The 23,108-nt window shown below is 53.3% G+C and overlaps 7 protein-coding genes across 7 annotated transcripts; 2 read left to right on the forward strand and 5 right to left on the reverse strand.

Moving 5' to 3' along the window:
* Positions 1 to 811: 811 nt before the first annotated feature.
* CDV56_100271 (uncharacterized protein) lies at positions 812 to 1,071 on the reverse strand (the record flags this gene model as incomplete). The annotated part of the gene is made up of 1 exon (XM_026753890.1): positions 812 to 1,071. A coding segment is annotated over one exon (260 nt), but the record flags the coding sequence as incomplete, so codon positions are not given.
* Positions 1,072 to 2,455: 1,384 nt separating this feature from the next.
* CDV56_100551 (uncharacterized protein) lies at positions 2,456 to 3,925 on the forward strand (the record flags this gene model as incomplete). Its single annotated transcript, XM_026754170.1, has 1 exon — positions 2,456 to 3,925. The coding sequence occupies one exon, from the start codon at positions 2,456 to 2,458 to the stop codon at positions 3,923 to 3,925; it is 1,470 nt and encodes a 489-aa protein (XP_026615095.1).
* Positions 3,926 to 4,168: 243 nt separating this feature from the next.
* CDV56_100831 (anaphase promoting complex subunit 1) lies at positions 4,169 to 10,435 on the reverse strand (the record flags this gene model as incomplete). The annotated part of the gene is made up of 1 exon (XM_026754450.1): positions 4,169 to 10,435. One exon carries the CDS (start codon positions 10,433 to 10,435, stop codon positions 4,169 to 4,171), a length of 6,267 nt encoding a protein of 2,088 aa, XP_026615096.1.
* Positions 10,436 to 10,843: 408 nt separating this feature from the next.
* CDV56_101813 (uncharacterized protein) lies at positions 10,844 to 12,893 on the forward strand (the record flags this gene model as incomplete). Its single annotated transcript, XM_026755432.1, has 2 exons — positions 10,844 to 10,902; positions 10,955 to 12,893. The coding sequence occupies 2 exons, from the start codon at positions 10,844 to 10,846 to the stop codon at positions 12,891 to 12,893; spliced, it is 1,998 nt and encodes a 665-aa protein (XP_026615097.1).
* A 995-nt stretch (positions 12,894 to 13,888) lies between these two features.
* CDV56_102247 (translation initiation factor 2A) lies at positions 13,889 to 16,297 on the reverse strand (the record flags this gene model as incomplete). The annotated part of the gene is made up of 6 exons (XM_026755866.1): positions 13,889 to 15,126; positions 15,184 to 15,412; positions 15,487 to 15,910; positions 15,973 to 16,044; positions 16,109 to 16,178; positions 16,273 to 16,297. 6 exons carry the CDS (start codon positions 16,295 to 16,297, stop codon positions 13,889 to 13,891), a joined length of 2,058 nt encoding a protein of 685 aa, XP_026615098.1.
* A 1,097-nt stretch (positions 16,298 to 17,394) lies between these two features.
* CDV56_102686 (uncharacterized protein) lies at positions 17,395 to 20,826 on the reverse strand (the record flags this gene model as incomplete). The annotated part of the gene is made up of 4 exons (XM_026756305.1): positions 17,395 to 18,179; positions 18,997 to 19,093; positions 19,318 to 20,669; positions 20,730 to 20,826. 4 exons carry the CDS (start codon positions 20,824 to 20,826, stop codon positions 17,395 to 17,397), a joined length of 2,331 nt encoding a protein of 776 aa, XP_026615099.1.
* A 627-nt stretch (positions 20,827 to 21,453) lies between these two features.
* Positions 21,454 to 22,629, reverse strand: CDV56_103183 (ESCO family N-acetyltransferase; the record flags this gene model as incomplete). The annotated part of the gene is made up of 1 exon (XM_026756802.1): positions 21,454 to 22,629. One exon carries the CDS (start codon positions 22,627 to 22,629, stop codon positions 21,454 to 21,456), a length of 1,176 nt encoding a protein of 391 aa, XP_026615100.1.
* Positions 22,630 to 23,108: the final 479 nt, after the last annotated feature.

The raw sequence follows: 23,108 nt of genomic DNA on the forward strand, positions 1-23,108 counted from the left end.
GGAGGGGGAGGTCGCCGGCAAGGGGGAGGGTGCCAGTGAAGGATGGACTGATGGTGGAGCAATGGGGTGTATTCCTGGGGAAGAGAGCGTCGACGGAACATGGCTTGGCGAGGGCCTTGGAATTGGCGAGTAGATGTGTTGTGTTGAAGTCGGCTGGGGGGGATCGATGATACTGGAGATGGCCGGCGAGGCACTGGCACGGAACGTATTGCGCGGGGAATGGCTGTGCGCGGGTGGACTGGCTGTCGAGGGAGCCGGAGCTGGAGAAGCTGTATCAAAGGCCGAACGAATGGGATCATAGTTCTGACCACTCCTCCTCTGAGGGGGAGCAGGAGGAGCAGGGGGAGGCGGTTGGGACTGAGGTCGTGGAGGAGGAAGAGAATGATGGTTCATCGCATAGGCAGGGGACGGCGCATGAGTCGGGGTGTGAGTTGGGGTCGAATTGGAGAAGGGAGGAAGAGAGGACGAGGGATTGAGCTGAGGACGATGCTGCTGCTGCTCATGCTGAGAAGGTTGGTGGAGGTGTAATGCGGATGAGGGCGTGAGGTGCGGAGAGCGGCCACTTGACGTTGAGGTTGACGCGGGCGCAGGAGCAGACGGGGTCGTGATGGAGCTCACAGAAATACTCTTGGGGATCTCGTCCGGAGGAGTGGGCTCCAGCTTTGGTTTCTTGCGAGAGTTATTCGATGAAGGCTGGTCATGGGGAGCCGTTGTACTCTGGCTGTTATTATTGTTATTGATGCTGTTGCTGATGCTGTTGCTGCTGGTGGTATGGGGATTGGGATTGGGATTGGGATTGGTGGAGGTGGACTTTTCCCGTTGGCGACGACTTCCCCGGGGTTTGGATTTTTCCTTGGCGTCCTTTGCGCTATCTTTTAACTGTTGGGTGTTGTCCTTTTGAGATTTTGACCTAGGGAGATCTTTCTGACTGGCATCGGCGTCCTCATCCTTCTTGCGACGCGACCGTCGAGTGGTGGCGGAGGCTCGCCGGGGTCGGGCGTTGGAGTCGATGGATGACAGCGACTCGTCCTCTTTGCCAGGCCAGCCATTTTCGGGCTGATCGGTAGACATGATGGAAAAGGAAATAAATTCAAGAACTATTCCTTGACGATGGTGATGATGAGTTTTGCATGTATAAAAAAAGGATCAGGTGGGAGATATGGATGGTGTCGCGTCAAGTTTGGCCTGAAAATTGTGCTGGTTGGGTAGAAGAACAAGATAAAGAAAAGAATAACCGGGATGGAGAATGGGTTGGAGAATGGGTTGGAGACTCCGTTTTTTGAGATGATCAAATAGAACAAAGTAGATTATCGGGAGGAGGAACCGAGAAAAAAACAAGAGAGAAACGGATAGTATTAGTAGCCAAGGGGATGGAGAGGGAGAGGGAGGGAGGAGTTATGAAGAGGATTAGAAGAGACAAAAGAAGAAACAGAAAGAAAACAAGAGAGAAGGGGAGGAAAAGACACGAACAAGAACAAGGACAAGAAGAAGGACAGGGACAAGCTATGGCAGAGGACTTGAAGGTCCTATATCAGACAAATCTTAAGCTAAGCGAACCATCAGGGAAGATGAGGACAGAAGGAAGAGGAAGAGAAGAAAAGAAAGGGGAAAAGGGAGGAGAAAAGAAGAAGAAGAAGAAGAGAAGGGGCACGAGAGAAGAATCAATCAATCAATCAGTCAATGATAGTAATCCAGCAAAGAGAGAAAGAGAAAAAGTCTTAGAGGGAGGAGTGATACTTAAGACAGTAGGTAGTACTCTACTCTCTTGATCTGATATGATCATACGGAGTATCGTGAGATACTTGATATCGACTCACACTACGGAGTACTGCGTATGGAGATACACTGTATCCCTCTGTAACACATTTTCTGACAGACACCCTGTATATCATGCTCAATGGTTCAATAGTCAATATCTATGGATACATCTACTGTATCATTTCAGAGGCCAAAGGAACCTACCTTAATCCTATCATCCTACCATCAATACGCGAGGTGATTTCCTGGTACTCGGACAGTTCCCGTTGAAAGACATCAAACGATCCGGACTGAGGTGATATCTGAGATTCTCGAACTTATCGACAGCCAGAAAAAGAACCATTGACAACTCTCTCTCTTATTTAATGTGATTCCGACGTATTATATATACTTGTTCAGCCGGTCAAGGCTTGTGGTGATAGAGTGAGGTGAGGTACCTGCCTGAATGGGTAAGTACCTGGATGCACGGAATATAGAGCCAGACTAGCCTTTTTAGGAAAGGCCTGCATATGGCCCGCTATTCCTGATGAAGACTAGTGTCTTCTGCATTCCAATTTAGGCTTTTGAGCCGCATCAGATGATTTCATTCATAGCGCCCTATCATTATTACTACGGTAGTATTACTCCGTACTATTTATTTTCCCCGCCAACTTTCACTGAATAGCTTCATTTCCAGACAACTCCTGACCTACTCATCATGGCATTTCGAGGTCAACGCTTCACTATCAATCTCGATGACGATCAAGACCTGAATCTCGATTCTTCATCACCTTCCCTCGACTCCTCTCCTTTCGGTCTGATAGGCGAGATCCGCGAGCGCTCCCCCTCCGCTGCCGTTCCCCCAGCTCCGAAGCACCCCACCGGATCAACAGGCTTCCCGCAACATCGACGTCGTGTCAACCAGTCCGCTTTCAAACAGCGCAGGGCGGATAAGCAACAAGAAGCGTTGCCGCCGTCTCTCTTGACTCCTGCCGCCACCCTTTCTGATGAAAAGAAGAGCATCGACGAAGAGAACCGTCGGCAACTGGCATCCATGTCACCGGCCCAGATTCAACAGGAGCGGGAGGAGCTGATGTCTTCAATGGATCCGTCTCTGCTCGGGAGATTCCTCCGTCGCGCACGGATCGACGACAACACTATCACCACATCCGAGAAAAGCTCGTCACAACCAGAACCAGAACCAGCACCCTCGTCTTCATCATCAGCGCAAGATGCTTCTACTGCGAAACCCAACAAGTCAGTCTCGTTCAATGTCGAGGAAGACTCCAAGACGGCAACAGAGAAGCAAGAACCATCGCAGCTCAAGAAAACTCCCCCCGCAGTAACTTCTTCCGTCCTCACGCCAGAAGACCTTCCTCCAGCTCAACCACCGGCCGATCTCCATCCGGCGTCTGAATTCCCCAGTCACGAGGCCTTTCATTTCCCTACGCCTCCTCGAGAAAACGCGCTACCGAATTTAGATCATTCGTCTCCTTCTTTCCTGTCTGACCTCCAAGCCCATTATTTCCCCGAAATGTCTCACGATCCATCAGCGCTCTCCTGGCTGCAGCCGCCCTCCTCCGATCCGGAAGATCCAGACTCGACGTCCGCCTACCATCCTGCAAGTAGTGCAGAGGCCATCCATCCCTCCGCTCTCCGGTTCTCCCTCATCGGCAGTGTCCTCTCCCCCACCACTTCGCTCTCCCTCCCCACCACTCTCGGTCTGCATCACCACGGCAAGGACCCGCATGCTGCCGGCTACACCGTCCCCGAACTCGCCATCCTCAGTCGTTCGTCCTTCCCCGCTCAACGTTGCATCGCCTGGCAAGTCCTCGGCCGTATCCTGTTCCGCCTGGGCAAGGGCCAGTTCGGGGAACGCGGCAGCCCCTTGGTCGAGGGCCTCTGGTCCGTGATTGAGCGCGAGGGCGTAGTCGCCGGCATGCTCGCCGAAGCAGACGGCGCTCCGTCCGGCCCGACTCGTTCAGCTGCGGCCCGCAACTCAACGGCCGCTGATCCGGACGACGCGGGTTCGTTGCAAACGCAAGGTACTCCCGGGCCAAAAGGGGCCAGTGGGATCGGCCGGCATGCCAGTGCCTCCGCTTGGGCTGTGGAGGGTGTTTGGCTCTGGCAGATGGGCGGAGGAGGGGATCGGGGGATCCTGAAGGAGAATGCCATCCGATCGCAGTAGTCTTTAATCTGCATGTCTTGCAAAATCGATGCCGATGGCAGAAACTTGCATCTTGTATCATATCTCATTATCCTTGACAATCACGATGACATGAACAGTTGAACATTTGTAGTCACCATCTATTCCCTCTATGCCATCCCACCAGAGTCATGAAACCCCACATAAATACATACTCATCGTAGTCATACGCTCAAATTAGACAAATAGCTATTACAGTTCCACGTCCCCTTCTCGTCCACATCCTCATGGTAATCCCCCCATCTGCACCCCCCAGATCTTCCACCGCGTTTCTTCCAAAAAGTCTCGCCGCAGCCATAACCCCTTGGACGGTGCAACCTCCTCGTCGCCACCGCCATCACCATCGGTCTCCTCCGTCTCATCCCCCAGTCGGACATGGTCAAGCCAGCTGTACAACAGCCGCAGCTGCCAGAGCCGATCGCGGACCTCGTCGGCGTCCGCGCCCCGACCGCCAGCCGCCCGGATCACATTCCGCACGCTGCTCTCGATCACCAGTTTGCTGTCCACGGCCGAGACGCGCAGCCACGGCGCATCGCCAGGGCCACCGGGCTCCCCCGCGCCTCGGACGCGGGCGGGGAACGCGGCCGGCAGCACCAGTGATTTCTCGTGGATGTCGAGCCCTTGCAGGGAGTCGAGGCTGAAGATCCAGTCCCACATGCTCTGTGACAGCGCCGCGCGGTGGACGGGCGTGGAGCCCGAGGCGAGCAGCGCGACGGCCTTGGGCGGTGCGGCGGGGAGGAGTCGACCGCCCAGGTTTGAAGTCGCCGCGGATGACGGGAGCACGTCCTGCGCCTCGCCGAGGCTGGACAGGGTCGCCACGAACACGGAGGATCCGGTGGGGTTGTACGTCGCCTTGCGCCGCAGATACACGGACTGATCCCCGTGCCGGAACTTGTCGTACAGCCGCTTGTTGTGCCTAAAGTCCAGGACAAGGGGCCAGTAGTCGGCGCTGCGTATTTCCACTTTCGCGATGCTTTCCAGGTCGGGCAGGAGACAGGGTGCGGTAACGGTTTGTCTCTGACCGCTCGTGTTCGTGACGGTGATCGGGAGAGTGATCGGGCGGCGAGAATCGATGTCCCGGGGCACAAGACAGCGCGGCTCCGCGGCCAGAACCCACAAGTGCCGGAACGCCTGGAGGTGGCATTTGTTGTCCAGCACCGTCGTCGGGAAAATCGGATACAGTGAGCAGATGAGCGAGGCGATGGCCAGGTCGGATGTGCCAACCGTATAACTGCCTCCGCCCAGGAAGAGCAGCCCGATGGCCATGTGCGCGGCCATGTGGCTTCCATACGGCGTATCTGCATCCACGCGGCCGTGCAGCGATCGCAGTCGTCGAAAGAGCGCCAGGTCTCCGGTTCCTGCCATTACAGTCGCCGCGGAGAGTGCAACGATGTCCTGGCAGTTTCGGACCGAATTCCTGGTCAGTCGCCCGTCATAATTCGCCGCTGGGAGTCTGCAAATGCGGATGAATTGATCCAGGTAGGAGACAAGCAGGTCACGAACGGTCGGCTGCGCAGAGCCCGCGAAGCGCAGACCAAGAGCGAAGCAGAGCCCAGCAATAATGTTGAAGAAAGGCATGTCGTCACTCTTCAGTCGGGTGACGCCTGTGAGACGATATCGACGTCGATAAATTTTAGGGAGACTCTCGATAATCCAATCATAGCTGGGCCGTATGCTATCCCACATGATGACATGTCGAGCCAGCGTTCGTAGGAGGAAGAGGTCCGGTCGAACATAGTCAAACCGGACAGTGGTGTCGGGGATGTCAATCTTGCGCGCCAGAACCGCATCATTCGTCTTCATGAAGATAATCGTCAGGGCAACGGTAGCACCAGCGGTGGCTCGATCGAGCACATGAGCCAAGTGAACAGTCTTCGTTCCCACAGCGATGGCCAAGAGTCTCTCCACGATATGCATGTCCCGCATGCCTCTCAGGTCTTTGCCTTTGGCTAGATTGATGAAGCCAAGGGCGAACCCGGCGGCCAGCCGGTAGCCTTCGTCACGCAGATCCTCATGCGACGGCGAGCTCTCCTCTTGTTCCGCGTTTTCCATTTCGGACAGCATCACCTCGCTCATCCTTCGATGCTGAGAGTTACAGTAGAGAAGGCCGATTCCCATGATGCCAGCGGTCTGCGTAAGCGGTGATAGGTTAAGTTCGGCAGCCCCAAGAGGCAGCATTCGAGTAACGTGTACCGAGAGCAACCGGGTTATGAGGGTGTCCATTGTGCCCAGATAAGACGCCGAGAGTCCGAGCAAGAGACCGATCGATGTCATTGTGTGCTTAGGGGTCAAATACTTGAAAGCGACCCACTTGGCCAGCGATTTGAGGTGCCCATTGAGACCCAAGGCCAGCAAGAAGCCCGCATGTCGGTTGGTCAGCTCCTGCGGCTTATTGAAAAGGATCCATGAGGTGTCGATCCCTTTTGACTTCCTGGAGATAGCGAGCCCAGTGGACACGCCGTTGTGAAAGAAGGCCCAGCACACCTTTTCCTCGCTGAAAGACGCTCTTTCGGCGCTGATTGTCACGTTTGACGGCTTCATAACGCACTGCAGCGAAAATGACGGAATTGGAAGCTTCTCTGTCAATAGAGGCAAGCGTCCGCTGAAAGCAAGCATGGCTCGTCCGGCAGGGATCGACAAGGTCCGGAGGGTGACGAGTTGCACCACCTCCTTTTGTGCCTCAAGTAAGTCTGAATCGGTCCAGTCGGGCTCTGGAATGCACTCTGCCACGGGAGCTTTGGATTGGTTGAGCAGTCTGGCTGCTTCTATGAAGCGTTTGTCGTCCCGGAAGATCAATCGTGTTACAGAGAACCTATCTGCCTCTGCAGAAGCCTCAAAGGAGTTGATCGTGTCAATTTCGAGTGCTGAGCCTCCGATGTGGTGAAAGTCGCGCACTGCATCATGCGATAAGGCGGGTTGGGGAGGTATCGAAGGTGGATATGATGTATCCGGGTTCAAGGACATGCTCAGATCCTCTCGATCGACAAGTTCCAACAGATTCGCATTCCAGGACGCTGAGGCCTGGGTCTGCGTACGCATAATTGCTTCATACAGCGGCGTACTGACGCCTTCTGGGAAGGTCTCGATGACGTTCCTGCTAAGCCCCCAACGGTGAAGGAGCTTGACCCTGTCGAACGAGGACGAGACGTCGTGGATTTCGGAGAGGAACCCATTCAGAGCCAGTGTCCTCGGGGTGAGCCTGAAACACTCCTGCCATAACTTTCCATTGTGTGGAGTGCTTTCCGATGTACTGACAAGGTCCAGGAGTGTGAAGAACGGCGAGGAGCGCTGCCCCCATGCAGTCTCCAGATGAGCGAAGATCGAAGGAGGCGCGAAGGGCTCTGGAGGAATATCCATCATCGAGATGCGAGAAGCTTCAAACTGCCACCGTTCCATGCTCGCCATCTCAGAGCCATAGTACGCCTCGTCTGCCCACGTCCAGGACGTCCATCCGAGCCAGCCGCCGATCTGGGCCAGAACGGGCGCAAGGAGACCCAAAGGTTTGCGTTCATGCTCGGCTTCACAGATTGAAAGCTTCTGTTCCTCCCGAAACAGGTGTAAGCCTACTACAATCGTACACAGGGCAGTCCGCCGAAGAGTATCATTGCAGGCGAGCGCAACAGGAAGATGACCATTTGGTCCGATCGTCGAGTTACCCTGAGGAGTTCGCAGAAGTTCTCGGGCCAGAGCTATGCATCGGACCAAATACGTGTTTTTTCGAAAGGTTGACCCCTTAGAACCCTGCTGGTCAGTCTTTTGAGCGTTCCTTCCCTGAGACCTGACAGCATCCTGTTCTGCATCTTGCTCGAGGATCCATCCCCAAGAACTGCTGGCCATCCAAGGCGCTACAACGCCAGAAGAGCTTGATTCTTTGTCTAACATCGACTCCCAGCTCTCAAGGTCGACATAGCTTCCGCTGCTGGACCTGAGGAGACCCTTCTTTCTGCGTGCTTGTTTGACGGGCGTCTGGTCACTGTCAATGAATTGCAGTGCCATTGCGAACAAAACGATTGTCATTGCAGTCCATTCGAGGTCATTTTCGCCTGTTTCTCTCGCACGAAGCCACTTGACGGTTTCCCACCAACCAGCCAAGATACCATCGCCAGCTTTTTCAAAGTCATGCAAAACAAATTTACAGATTCGAAGGACGTCCTTAACAAGCGCATTGCTGGGCTCCATCTGTATCTGTAGCTTGTGTCGTTTATTTGTGGTGTCGATCACATCGAACTTTCCTCGAACAGACGGATGGCCAAGACCAGATATTGATACCGGGCCATCAGTCATTATACGATTCATACCACTTTCTCGTGGGCGACTAGAGGATGCGCTGGAGGACACGCCATATCGTTCATACAGCATTAGTTTGGGGGGGATATCGACTCTGATAGGGTTGCTCCATGGGCTCTGTAGGTACAATTCGTTTTCACCGTTTTCTGCTGCTCCAAGGGTCAAGATGCGTGAAGTCTGACCATCAACAACTCTGCAGGCGTCTCGAATATCCGTGACGTGATGTATGCCTGTCGCCTGGACGAGCAAAGAACGCTCCTCAGAGGAGGCCTTCTTTCGCAGTTTCTTGGAAGCCACTGCATCTTTCTTCGGCAGTGCTACCCTGTCAGCGCGTAGATTCACAACGGTCATCGACTTCGCGTCCTGATCTACGAGATAAACAGCCAGAGCAGCCGAGTTTCCGTTCTGCGTGATTCCACATTCTGAGGGGCACAGTGTGATGATTTTCACTCTTCGGGAAGGCTTAAAAGACCTGACAGGCGTCTGGAAGGTGCCAGAGAATCTCGTCGAGAAGCTTTCTACTTTCGAAAGCAAAACCTCTTCCGGAAGACCAGACGTCGTTTCCTTGAGGTCCAAATTATCAAACCCCTCAAATAGACTTTCGTTGTTTAGTTCTTCGAGCAGACGATCAACCGGTGCATCGACGAAGCTGCTTGTGGTGCTGTATACGGAGCCGGTACCAGGCGGCAGCGAGCCACGCGGATTGAATCCAAAACTCCCACGGGTACTGGTACCGCCAATGGACTGACGCAAGCCTCCATGAGGCACGGCGCCTGTTTGACTTCCTGTAGCGAGATCTGAGAATGCGATTCTATCCTGACTGGTCGCAAGATCGGCGCGAGCGAGCATGGAACTCACTCGCCGTGATGTCTTTGACGGAACACCAAGTTCACCGAAGTCCTGGCCCAATCTTGATGCGAGGTCATCATCATCCGGCCTGCTGTCGACGGAGTACTGGGAGTGGGAGAAGCCAGACACGTTCCAGTTGTCGCCTCGGGGACCGAAGCTCTCCCTGGCCGCGGACGGGCGTGCAGCAGGCGTGGTCGCTCCTGTCGCTCCTGTCGCCATGCTGAAATGCGAACTACGACGCTTGGATCGGTTGCCCCCTGTGTCTCGCCTCCGTTGTTTCCTGGAGGAAGGACCAGCCTCGTCTTCTCTATATCGTGCCGTCCAGATAGTGTACAGCCCAGTGTTCATGTTGACGGTTACCACGAGGATCAACGGATTCTTACTCAGAGCCCGGCTAGATCCCAAGAGTTCATTATTTGGAGAAACGTATACGATTTCATCGGCAGGATCAAGAACATCCAGGCCAGAGGGTCTGCTGTTGATACTACTCTGTAACAAACGTGAGGTCTGTTTGGTCACAACCAGGCCCATTTCGGAGTGTGGGTCCATGAGAGAGAACACCCGGGGTAGATTCGCATGTTTAGCAGCTCGGGGTTTCAAAGCAGTGTTCTGGGCAGGAGAAATGGTCAATGATGGTCGTTTGGCTTTGCCAGAGGGCAGCTCCAGGGATTGAGAAGTGCGGAAGTCGGTCGTAGGAACCGTTGAGATGAATGAATTCGGAGGCGCCATGGGGTAAATACTAATATCTTCCTCTTGTATCTTCCTCTGAAAGAGAAGACCTCGAGGGGTCGCAAATACCGAATCAACCTCGAAAGGCAGGGGAATGACATGGCTGTTGCCGTTTAGGAAGAAGATGTGCGCCTGGGATTTGAGTACCACAACCAAGGCTCTTGAGCTATCCCCAGTCTCAACAGCCCGCGACCCTTGAACAGGTCGACCGTGCAGACTCGGCGACGTCCCCGGGGGTGTGAGCCGCGAGTTCTGTGATGGTTGGCTTTGCGGACCACGGCTCTGGCCAGGCTCGCTGCCTGAGTGACCATTGAGCCCCTGCACCTGCGTAGTATTTCCATCTGACTCGGTAGCCTTTTCGACTGAGAATCTTGTGAAGAGAGCATGTTTGATCTCCTCTCGTTCGATATCCAACCGGAACACCCTCTTCACGATCCCCGCCCGAGACCAGACGACACAGCTTGTTGTCCAGACAAGCTCATCATCCGCGGGGCCATTCGGACCTTCATCGACTGTTGTACGCCATTCGTATTGATTCTCTGATGGATCAGGAGGCAGGAGGTCCTCTGCGACAAGGAAAGGTAAGGCCGAGGGTTCGTGAAGGCCTAAGGAACGAACGGACGCCATTATCGACGCGGAATTGCAAGTTTACTCAAAATTTCTCTGGCAAAAAGAGCCAGTATTGAGATCATATCCATTGTCGATCCATGTAGAGACGCTTGAGAATTGGTGGACTCTGCTGTTGAGTCGCAAGAGGAACTGGTTCCCACCTGAATGATTGACGCGCTGGACGCGGCAGAATCAACTTTGGGTTATCATTTTCTTCTGCCGCAGAGACAGACAAAAACACAACACAACACAACAACCTCCCTCCTCATACTTTCTTTTTCTCCTCTATCCCTCCAGACCGAGATTTTTCCCTTCTCTTCTTCTCTCTTCTAAATTAAGCTGCCGTCATCCAGTGAAATCGGGTATTTTATCTGACAAATCAAGCTACTGTGGCTGAACCAAACTTGCCTTTACCCTTGCGGCAAAATGCCATCCTTCCCAACCAGACCTTTGGCCAAGCTGAGGGATGACGGGCTGCAACTGAGGTACTATGCTTGTGCTCCTTGATTTCTTAAAGACACTCTATTCTAACGCCAGGTGTTACGCGTCTAGTTATCAACTCCCTCAGCGTGTTCATGCGGCGAAAGCGTATCCGATCCTCGCCCCCAATGGTTCATCCATCATCGTATACGGCTATGAGAATGGTCTGAAGGTGATTTGGAGAGGCGGGAAACGCTTCTCTGCACTTAAGGCACCCGTTCACAAAGCCGACAAACCCGCCAAAGTGAACAGTAGCAATGATGATGCGGTCATGATAATCGATTCCGATGAGGAGAGCGCAGCAGAGACACCCAAGGAAGAGGGACCTCTCTACGAATTTGAAGAAGATGAAACTGAGGTTGACTCTGCCTATCCATTCGAGGATGTCCTCCGTCAGATTGACATACCTCTTGGCAGCAGAGTTCTTGAATTGGCAGTGCCTCGCATCCTTCCCGAAACAGCTCGCTCGTCGCTTGATCCTTTCCCTCCCGCTCTGAAGAAGCTTATGATGATTTCCGCTGTGTGCGCTGATTATTCGACTCGCATTGTGACTCTGCCCTTGAACCCTCCTCACCCAACACAGACAGAACTCGCCTCGTGGCAAGTGCAAACCGTCTCCATCTCCGGCGGAGTGTCTCACCAGGAAGTTCCAAGGGGAGTCAGTATCAGTTTTACTTGTCAGGAAATTGAACCAAATGAGGACGTCACTATGTCTCCAACTAAGTCGGATTTCCAGGATAGTGAGCGATGGGATCTCTTGGTGGCGACTCACTCCGCAGAAGCATCCGGTCTTCTCTTAATACATCGAATCCCCATTGTGGAGGAGAGAGGCAATGGACAAATTTTGTATCGATTGTACGATGACGAGCTTGTGTCTAGACGAGTCTATCTGCCCGCGCCAGCAAAGAACATCTCATTCAATCCGTCGACGTTTCCAGCTTCCCGTCACTCAACCCTACTAGTTGCCTTCCACAGCGGGTGTGTGAAGGTCTACTCTTGCTTCTCCAGAAAACCGGCCAAGGTGTCCAGAAGGACATCAGGGCCTCAGATTGATCTTGAAAAGGCCGAAACTGAGGGAAAGTGGCTGATTAGTCTCTACCCTGGATTCGAACAGTCGCCTTCTGGGCTGGCGCAGCGGAAGACCATAATTGATGCCGAATGGGTGCTGGGCGGACGAGCCGTTATGGTGCTGATGGCGGATGGCGGATGGGGTGTGTGGGATCTCGAGGGAGCCGGCCCGGGTAGTATTAAGGGGCCTCTGCAACGACAGTCCAGCGTGCAGGGTGTCTCTGGTGGTTCGCTGACCGCGTTTTCCGTGAGTGGCAGGATCCTGAGTCCGTTGACAGGACGGAACAAGGCCGACAGCAACGAGTCCGGCATCGAGCTGCGGCCGAAATTTGCGCCCATGACTCCCTCCACCAAGCGTGTGCGGGAAGATACTCTGTTGAAAGGCACGCTTGGCACATCCGCCCCGTCTTTGTGCGGAGAGATTTCGGTGTACCAGACGAATTCACCGAGAGACGCGCTGCCTGATGAGTCAGTATTGCTACGACATGGCAGTCAGAGTGCTGTGATCCCTAGTTTACTCTCCCTGTGGCGTAACGCCATCAAAGCCAGTGGCACTTTTGACGCATCAAACCGCTGCAGAGTCTCAACTATCCAGGACATCCACTTGATGGGAGAGAACTTTACTGGCATCGGTCATCTTCCTGCAGCTGCTCGCCGTTCTCGGGACACGGAGCGCCAGGACTTTGATATCCTCGTCACATCAGAACATCGCATCATCATTCTTGCGCCAAAGCTGACCGAACCCGAGGAGGTCCCTGTCTCTCGGCAGTCAGTCAGCGAAGCAGCAACCACTGAGGCCGACCAGCTCATGCTCCGCAGGGGAGAGTTAGACGTCGACGGAATGGACCGCCTTCTGAGTGGCATGGCCAGCGGCAACCGATCAATGCGAATGGGAAGTCCTATCAAACGAGCACGCATCTTCGCTTGAAGCCGTCGGGCTTTGCCCATTCTTCCAAGGCGCTCTTCGAGTTTAACCTGAAATTCCGAACAGAGATACCCACTACTTCCTACGCGAGAGAATAATCCCACTGATGGTAAATGTAGTTTTGCACCTTGTTCTTTTTTCCTTCCCTCTTACTGAAACATCATGATGCCTCCAAACTCCACACAATTCGCGCTGCAAGGTGGAGCGCAAGGCGAGGACCATGCCTTGAAATCCCTTCTTCATGACGGGATAAGCTCTGTATCAGATGCGAGACATCAAGCCAAGAACCCCATCCGAGTCCAGTTTTCTGGGCCCCTGTTTCCGATCCTTGACGACCATTCTATCGAGGACTTTTGTCGTCACTTCGTCATCTGGATTGTCTGGTTCTCCTAGTTCTGTTATTCCGCAGGCAATGATGCTGATCTGTCCTCCCTTGCGGAGAAGATCGGATGGCGTTGATCGTTCGATCTTCGGACGGGTCTACATCAGCGTCAGTGTCGGCGGAAGGGCAGACGGGACAGACTTGAAGGGTGAAGAAAGACTAGGAAACGGGGGATATTTCGGGTGGGACATTTAAACGTAGTATTTACGGGAAATAATTAGGAGTGCCATTAGAAGTAGAAGTAAATGTTGCTGAATTCCATTCTCATCCGAGTTCATCTAATCGAGTCTATAACAGTGCTCCTCAGGCAATGACTTGACAGACATTTGAGGGGATGTCAGCGATTCAGTGTGTGAATGCGCTTTCGATGTACATTCCTTCCCTTGCCATTCATTTCCTGCATATAGCCCTTCCAAGGCGTAATACATATGAAGAAAGAAAGCCAAGTCATGGTCGACCTTATTTACAACTCCAACATGTGGAGGAAATATGGCGGAGATATTCCCACGTAGACACAGCACGTCCAAGACACAAAGCAAGGCACGAGTGATCGCCTCTAGCTCCATCATTGCATTTCGCTTCCTGAAAAAAAAAAAAAAAGACTATAATAGTCCGCTTATCCATTGTATCCCAGAGCCTCGAGCTCCTTGCGCACCGAGTCTTCGGTCTGGATCTTCTTCACCTGCGTATCCTCCAGCTTCTCCCCACCGGCAAGGCGCATTTTCAGCTCCTCGATCGCCCGGATCTTCTTCAGAAGTCCTCGGATCTTCTTATCCTGCGCGGTGGGGTTGGCTGCGGCGTCTGCTGCTGCTGCGGCGGCGGCGGCGGCGGCGGCGGGGGGCGCAGGCGCCTCGGCGGGTTTCGTTTTGGCCGGCTGCGAAGCGCCGTTGGGATGGTGGCCGTTACGGCGGGCATTGCCGTCAACGTGACCGTTCTGGCCCTTGGACCGGCTACGCTCGTGGCCGCGACGGTCGGGACTCTGTCCGGACTGGCCGCCGTGCGAGGGGGGAGCCAGACCATCCTGCTGCTGCTGCTTCTTGGCTTCCCGCTTCTTCTTGTTCTTCGCTGCCGACCTGGAGAGCTTCTCCTGGTCGGCACCGGGCGGCAGAGCCACACCTCCTCCGGGAGCGGCTCCGGGAGGCAGGTATTCCTCGACCGGCTCAGCGCCCGGCACCTCGCGTCTGCGGGGCTTGCCAAATCCGTTCAGCGCGCTGCCACCACTGGCGCCATCTCGGATGTAGGCTGCGCCGCCCTCATCTTCGCGCTTGAACGCGAGGGGCGTGAGCTGGCCACGGGCGCCCGGGGGACGGTAGGCGCCGACCGGCTTCACGGGCGCTTTCTTGGTACTCAGGTAGACGAGGGCGGACGGGTGAGGGGCCGGGAGAGACTGGAAGGGATCGCCCAGAGGGTGCTGGATGGTCGACTGGGGCCTCCAGACGACTTCGTACAGCTCATTCATGTCCTCGTTGTACATCAATCCACCGCTGACGTGCCAGATCCGGATGCCGTTATCCACTCGAAGACGCGGACTAGTGGTAGCCGTCAGAATGAATTGTCCATCTGGCGACCATTCGCAGACACTGGCATTCGACGCTTCAACGGTCGCCACCTTGTTGTAGTTCTTGTCCAAGTCGTAAATGTCCATCTGTCCGGCCAAGTTACCGAACCCAGCGACCAATACAAAACGTCCATGGGGAGAGAACAGGATGGTGTTGCGAGGTGCCAGAGGGAAACTGTGTTTGGCCACACCCCGGAAGTTGAAGATGGTGGTTTTCGCGGGCATGTATCCGTACACAACACCGAATTCCTTTGAGTTGGGATTCCAGCACACATCGTGAATCGGACCCTCCTTGTCTAATGGGCAGAGTCAGCCAGATGTACAACGGGGGAAGACAGACCGGAAGAGCTTACCAAGGTCCACGCGCGAATCAAAGCCACCATTAGCACTAAGCAGGTACAGAGTGGTTTCGCCGTAGTAACTCTTGCCGCTGCGATCGACCTCGGTCTGCGCAAGCACCAGCAAGGTCGTTCCATGGCTGTTCCACTTGAGCTGGACTTTGTCACCCTTGAAGAAACTCTTCTGGGAAACGGGCGCTCCGAACTGAGGCACGTTGAACACCTTGACCGCTGCTGGTTGACCCTGTCGACGAAAAGAGGAAAACAAGTAAGTCGGCTGTGAAATCATTGCGATAGACCCACGATCGGAAAACTAACCTTGCGCTCGGGAATAAAGACAGCAATCGAGTTGTTTTTGCCGGGAGAGAGGGCAAAGTCCGACACACCGTCCACATGCAGCTTGTTCCAAACCTTTGACAGGTTGTCGCTCTGGAAGAACTGGACCTCATTGGTAACGACGCGAGCGCAGAGGCGCTCATCGAAGGTGTACTGAAGGTTCCAGCCTGTCTGCGACTTTTGAACGAAGCTGCCCACAACCGTATGCTCGTCTCCGTTGCTCTCAGGCGATGTCTCAATCACCTTCCAGACCTTGAGGTTCCTGACGGCGTCTCCGTTGGCGTCCTTCGAGGGTCGCTGCCAAGTGATCAGGTAGGTGCCGAGGGGGGAGAATCCCAGCTCAAAGACATTTTCGGCGGAAATCGTGGAGACGACGTGTCCAACAGAAGGATCGACGATAGTGACCCTAAAGCAGATAGTTAGCGAGTCCGTCTGCCAGATCTTCTGACAATCGCCATGGTCGCATACCTCTCGGGAGAAGCCCACGCAAAATATCGGCCGCATGGAGAATAAGCGCTACAGCGGAGATTCCCCTCAGGTCTGCACAACACAAGTTCTATTAGCCTGAATCATTTGCATAGAGGCGGCAAATGGCTATCCTTACTTCACAAACCCCGACAAAGGTTCATAGACGGGGGCCGCATCCAAGATGCCAATCCCTTTGACCGTTCGGACTGCGGCAAGTCAGCACTATTCATGCATTCTCGTTTGAACCTAAGATAGGCGACAAGTTGTCTTGTTTATAGAAATGCGAGGAGGAAGACCTACAAGCAAGCTGTGTGGGAGCTGCCATTGTTGATGTAGTAATTCTCTCGTCTCTGTTTTGGAGTCCCGCCTGGAAGCTTCCGATATGCACGACAGCAACGTTAATGCGCGCGCAGCAGTGTCTCGAAAATGCCAACCAAATAAGCAGTATCCGATGGACTCGACGTAGATCTAGCTCTTGCTGTGTGTAACGAACAGAACGCAGATGGGCGCAGGCCGTATTGAGATTTCCAGACCAAAAGCGGCAATGGGAGCAGAGACGTCACGAGTTACAGAGGCGAAAAAAAAAGGAGTTACTCGAGGACGACTCGGGTTCCGATGTGCTTGATGCTATTTGCGTGTGGCGAGCTGTTGTTTGTCTGACGCAGCGGCGCAGAGGAAAAAAAGACACACACTTGGGGCGCAATCACGCACAAAGAAAACAAAGGCGGATGGCAGCTGAGCTTGGCAGTTTGATGAGGGAAATAAATCAAATTGTCAGGTCTTCAGTGCTTGACAAGTCAATGCCAGCAATGAATGGGACAGGAGAAGACTGTAGAGCTGGGAGGGAGGAGGCGTGGGAGGAGTGGAAATGAAGGTGAAGAGAAGAAGAGCGGAAGTCTTGAAAGACTGCGGACAGTAAGAAATTTTGGGGCGGTTCCTTCAGCGGCGAATTGCAGTCTAGAGTGAGTGTTCTTGGCTGGATTATTGTTTGTATGGTTGTATAGTCGTCTGCTATAGGAAGTTATGAGGTTTTTCTACCTATGAATTGTCTTGAATTATTCTGTCTTCAACCATGATGCTTATGTTCATGGTGATTCTCGCTGGTATTACCTATGTTATTGTGGCCATGTGGATGTCGCCATCGGGATCCTGATCCATACAAATCTCCACCGATACTGCTAGTACCTGGTGCTCGTAGGTGCTGTCAAGCATGCAAAAATCAATTTCATTTAAACCATTTCAAGGTGTTATCAACTATCCTACAGAAATCATACACATTCTCGAGGTATCTGCTTTGAGGCCGCCATCACAACCTGAAATTCCCATCACTGTGCCTGCCTCCCATGATCCATAGCTAAAGTTACAAGACTCCATCTGTGTAAAAAAACGCCCATTTCACTCCTTTTGGATTCTGCTATCCTCTCAATTAATTCCCGAGTCATCGTTCCGATTGGCAGACTGGCCCTGACTGAACGGCGTGGCCAGCCGCGGGGTTCTCACGGTCGTGTCGACCACATCGCTGTCATAGGTCATCCCGTCCAGCATGCGAGCGTCATGGATCTGTTCGGGCGTATTCGATCCCGCAGGAGATAGCGAGGAGGACATGGCGGCATTGTCTTCAACTCCAGGCTGGGACGACGCGAGGGGGTTTGCTCGGCTCATGCTAGGACTTCCAGCTCCCAGCGAACTCGGCCGACCTCCCGACGACATTCGGTTGAGACCGGGATGCGAGATCGGCCCACTGATCGTACTGGCGCCCTCTCCAAATGCAACCAGGCTCACGTCCCCTTCACTGATGTTTCCCACGCTAGAGGTTCCATCGTCGTCGTTCGTGTCTTCGCTCATCTTGTCCGCGTCGAGCGCATCGCTGCCGCTTGCCCATGTAGTACGAGCACCCACGCTGCCAGTGGCGCTGGCACTGCCCACAGTGCTTCTTTCTTTGAAACCCGATCCGCTGTCAAAGTAGCCGGGGCCGTGCGCCGTCGCGAACGTGAGGTTCGATTGAGGAACACCTCCTGCTCGGGCTGTTGCGACACGTTCCAGCCCCGCGAGACGGGAGATGCGATCGGCTCGCTCCGCCTCCAGAGTAGATGTAGACGTCGCCGAGGCAGAGGACGAGTGATGAGCATGTCGCCCGTGTGGTAGAGGCTGACCCTGATGGCCGTCTTTGATAGCGGTGGTGGACAGTGCCGAGAGGGATGTGGTGCCTGAATTTGGTGTACCTCTGTGTAAGAATGATACTAGTCAATCCATTGCGCTCTCTTTTTCGGAAGATACACTATCTAGGAGATAGTAAATGGGGGAGAAGGGGGAAAGAAAAGAGATGCTCTTACGGTCCCATGTCCGAAGGCGTGACAGGATCCGAGGGCGGGGGAGGTAGATCTATCAGGGTCGGCGTGGTCATGATAATGGTCACTTTCTCTTGTCTGTGAGTTGTGGCTTTTAGAGGAATAAGATCGAGCAGAGTAGAGCAAAGGAGATTGATGTCTGGCTTGAAACAATCAAGATGCGATCGTCGCGCAGCTGAACTGTTGGACTCCTTGTAGATAATCAGACGGACAGATAAGATAAACGATGGAAATCAGAAAGGATCCAGATTGAGATGCTTGCAGAGGTGATTAATAGCATGGGATACAATAGTTAAGATGCAGTCAGTGACAAGAGCCCTTAAGGAATTTTCGTCATGCACCGGAAGCGCTCTAGAATGATGAGGTGGATTATGGCAGTATGGAAACTCAACTCTCAGTCAGGTGAAGTGAGGCGTTTCTTCTATAAAAGGGTCAAGTGAGGCGAGCTGATTTGATTCTCAGATGGAGCAGTAGTTTATTGATGAGCAGTGGCTAGAACTAATGTGTTTCTTGTAAAACCTTTAATTATTCCCCTGATATACCTCTCGATCAATTCAATATCCATCCTTTGTCTACTGTCTGTCTGTCTCCCTATTATTGAGGGTCGCTGAAGACGAAAGGAGGGGAACTTGACGTCATCACAAGAATGAAGCCATGAGCCAATCACAGTACATACCTAAGGTATCGATGCCTGCCTGATATTGAAGGCCTTCAGGCACTACATTCCTTCCATCACCCTCTGTTTCATCGTGCAAGAAGAACGGCTTCTGCAACTGTATTGGATTGATCGCTATGTATTCATAACTCATTGTGCGGCTAAATCCGACATAATTTATATATACCAAGTCTCCCCAGTGAGGTCACTCGCATAAACAAATCGTAGTCAATGTATCATTCAGTTCGTTAAGAATTCAGGTGTGCCAAGTAGACCTTCGTGCCAGGCACATGTATAAGCACCCCGGTCTATCGTAACGTTGTGAATTCCCTAGTGACTGACCTTGCGGCTCTCATAGTGACCACGGAGATCATCCACCTCTTTCTGTAGCCGCGACAAATCGGCCAAGATGTCATTGGCATTCGACGGACGAGGGATAAAGTCCTCATCCTCTGCCCGCTTCTCCTGTTCATGAAGGGTAGGTTGGCTCCTACTGTTGCTATGACTGCTGGAAACTCGATTCCTCCTAGGCGGGGGAGGTGGTGGCAGCGGGTTCACCTGAGACGCTCGCCGTGACGACGGGAGCTCACATTGACCTGAACTAGGTCCTGCCTCGTCTGGCATTGGCGGAGCTATTCTGGGCTCCTGAGTTCGAGGACCTGGGCTCGGAGGAGGAGATGCATTCACCTCAATCTTCCCAGCTGCCATTGATAGTCGGGACAGGTTTGTTCTGGACATGGTGCTTTTGGATCTTCTCATCTGACTGTGTCGTCTACTCAGCGGCGGCGTCGGCGGCCGCTTGTGCTGTGACTGGCTACGTCTGAGCGTTTCCGATTGAGGAGATGGGTTATCATCTAGTGGAGTAAAATAATCAATCCTCGGCTGAGATGGCCCGCTGGGAGGTGTATCTGGAGTTAGAGAAAGGGATGTCTCCGAGGAGGTGCCATGGTAGGAGAACCGTTTGGTTGGCCGAGCGGGTATCGATTGAGATTGAGAAGATGTCGCATGAGGACTGGGATTGATCAACTTCCCATGATGGCTTTTAGGTGGCGGTGGAGGTTTCTTATCCCGGTTTGCCGAACGCACAGCGAGAGGCTTCGGGCCCATCTCAAACTCGGATGATGGAGCAACTGTATGTTGTCTAGGTATGGTTGCAGTACCACTGCCCGTATGAGGTACCCCACGAGGAGCTGATATAGGTACAGGCGCGCTCGGCGTCGCATTCATCGTATTCTCTTGCAGGTTCCTCTGATTTTCCAGCGCCCCCAAACGATTGTTGCTGTCTGTCCTCGCATTCGGTCCTCCTGAGGGTGCGAGAGCGGTCGTGGGAGTCGATATTACTGGTCCTGGGGGAAACGGCGTGGAGTGGGGAGCGATGCTGAAAGCTGAGTGACGGCGATCACCCGCGGGGGTCGAGCGATGAGAATAGGACGGCTTCCACGCCCCATCATTGAGGTCCTCCCCCTCATCCACATCATTATCGCTCATGTGCGAACTTTTTTGGAAAGGGTCTGGCAGCGACGGATCGTCCGAAGTTTGAGAGTTATCAGCATCTGACGTCCAGGATTCGGGAGGGGTCTCGGAATGGCCATGAGGAGTTGCGGATGAATTTGTCAACGATCCGGCCGTCAATGGAGCGGCAGTGTAGTATGAGTTTGTCGAAACGGAGGATGGTGATGGATTAGGAGGCACTGCTAATGAAAGTCCGTCAGCGTCAACTTTATACACAAAGGGCAATAATAGACAAGGCAAACCTCTGGGGCGCCAGGCACCGTCGTGCCCAACGTTCGGAAGGGGCGGATGAACCTCACTCTCTGGCTTTTTAGGGCGGAAAGGATTTAATCCAGACATCGCAGAGTAAATGGCTCCCACCGACCATGAGGGCAGGGAGAATGGAATCGATGAGGGAGTTACAAAGGGAGGAAGGTGAGATGGCAGCAGCTACGGCGTTTAAACTATGGAGGGCCGGTCATCCGCGCGGCTTCCGGCAAGCGCAGAGTATCACAAGTCGCAACGGCCAACGGGCTCGGGGAATCGCGCACGTCTGTAATGATGGGATATTTCTCAATTCAATAAATGGTCTAATTGTTGCTTGTGTGTATTCTGTCTGTATTCGATTGTCCTCCAATCATTGCCTCAAAATATAGTAAGGACACAAGAGTTAAGAAAACGTGAACAAAAAAGAAGGCTATATGTTACATTGCGAAATGATATCTGACCCGATTATTCGAGGGCACCCAGAAAGAACATAGAAGAAAAAACATGGAGCGCATGCAGACCAGTTGAGAAACAGGAAGAGGCCGCCTTCCCAAACACCTGAGATTATACAAACAGATACGAAGGGTCATCACAAGATTTCTAACCCGGGCTCATCCATCCCGAGAAAGAAGGGTATAATCTGGCCCATTCAAAAAAAGAGACTCAAAACGCGAACCAATATCCACTTGAGCTCGCGTGCTAGCAAGCTGGTGACCAGCTTTAGCTTTCGTTGTAGACATGCCACTGCACTCCTGGCCCGAAGAAGGCCTGTGCTAAACGTTTCCCACTCTCCGTCGGCTGACTAAAAGCAACCTGCTCCTTGGGAATTTCCATTCCATAGATAAAGTTGGTCACAACGCAATCAAGAAGATCCATGGCGATTCCTCTCCTTCGAGATGAGCCCGATGTCCAAATGCGCGAGATACCCACGATGGCGGGGTGCACCTCGTCCCGGACAGTAATCGCAGAGTCAGTCGGCTGATCCGCTCCATTCTGAGCCGTTGTCGAACACTCCACGGGTCGTGATTCCCAGATACGCTCAGTGAGACATGCTCCCACGCACCGGCTGTCCTTCATGTGCAGAAACACCTTGTAGCGATCCACTTTCTCCTCTGCGCCGTTCTTCCGCAGACGTTCCGGCGGCTCCGTCTGGCTCCATAAAACATCGTCTGAGATTTCAGGTGCAGATAACTCCTTGCTGATCACTTCCAGCACCTTCTTGGCCTGGTTCTTGACGGTCGGAGAAGCCTTGCGGTCCACAATAACAACGTAACCTTCGTCGAACCGAGTGGCTTCGTAAACCCAGCGGCATGCGTTCGCCCTCATAAAAGCCTTCCCCAAATCCACCCCCGTCGAGTTCATGTCGTGGAACTTCTTGTGAAGCGCCGCGTCTTCCGCATTGGAGGGCACGTATTCCATCCCACAAGTAGCACAGGTTTTTCTGACTTCGTGGCCCAGATCGATCTGCATCTGTTTCAACACGGGTGGTTGCGACTGCGCCGCCTTCTTCTTGGGGGGATCGACCGACGACCGCACACTGTTGGAGTTGACTTCCGTGAGCGGGGTGCCATTGCTCGCATCTTTCGTCGACGATTGCTTGCGCTTCAGAAATGAAAAAGTTGGTTTTCTCGTGTTTGCCGGGGGAGGGGTCAATCTGGGAGGCGGCGATGATGGGGGCGTGGACAAGTCATCGTCCTGCGTCCCCTCCGAGAGGACTACCGAATTGCGACGCGACGGGCTCGATAAAATGGCAGCGGATGACTCGCGAATAGCATATTGAAGACTGTTTTCCGCGTCGTCGGACTCGTTGCCCGACTCGACGCGTCGCTTTTTGGCGGCAGGGCCATTATCGTCGTCATCATAGACGCGCCATAGAGATCTTCCGTAAGTTTTCATGAGGCCTCTAGAGCTGGACAAGTTAGAACGGCGGTAATTCAAGGAGTAAAGAGTGATAATGGTGACCGAGCAAAGAGAGCAAGAATATAAGAGAGAAAAATCAGACGAAAAAGCAAAACGTACCGCTTGAATGAATTTGTTACAGTCCACGGCATCTCCCTTTTTTTCTTCAGAGCACGGATTCAACCGAGTCGAACATCAAGAGCATATGTGTGTGAGCGCTGATGGGAGGCGAATGCGAAAGTGAAGGAAGAGCAGCAGCAAAGATGATTCCTAACGATTATATTATTCTGATGAATTTTTTTAATTATTATTATTATTATTCTCGATATTTGTTCCAGCCAACAGGGCGGATTTTGGCGGAAACAATAATAATAAACCGACGATAAATAATCGAGGTACGTATGTAAGCTTGATCGACGAGTGACGGAACGCGTTGCCTTAGGCGCTAATCCGCATTTAGTCATATTGCTCGCTCG

This window comes from Aspergillus thermomutatus (genome assembly GCF_002237265.1).
Source record: "Aspergillus thermomutatus strain HMR AF 39 chromosome Unknown NODE_75, whole genome shotgun sequence".
NCBI classification, from domain to species: domain Eukaryota; kingdom Fungi; phylum Ascomycota; class Eurotiomycetes; order Eurotiales; family Aspergillaceae; genus Aspergillus; species Aspergillus thermomutatus.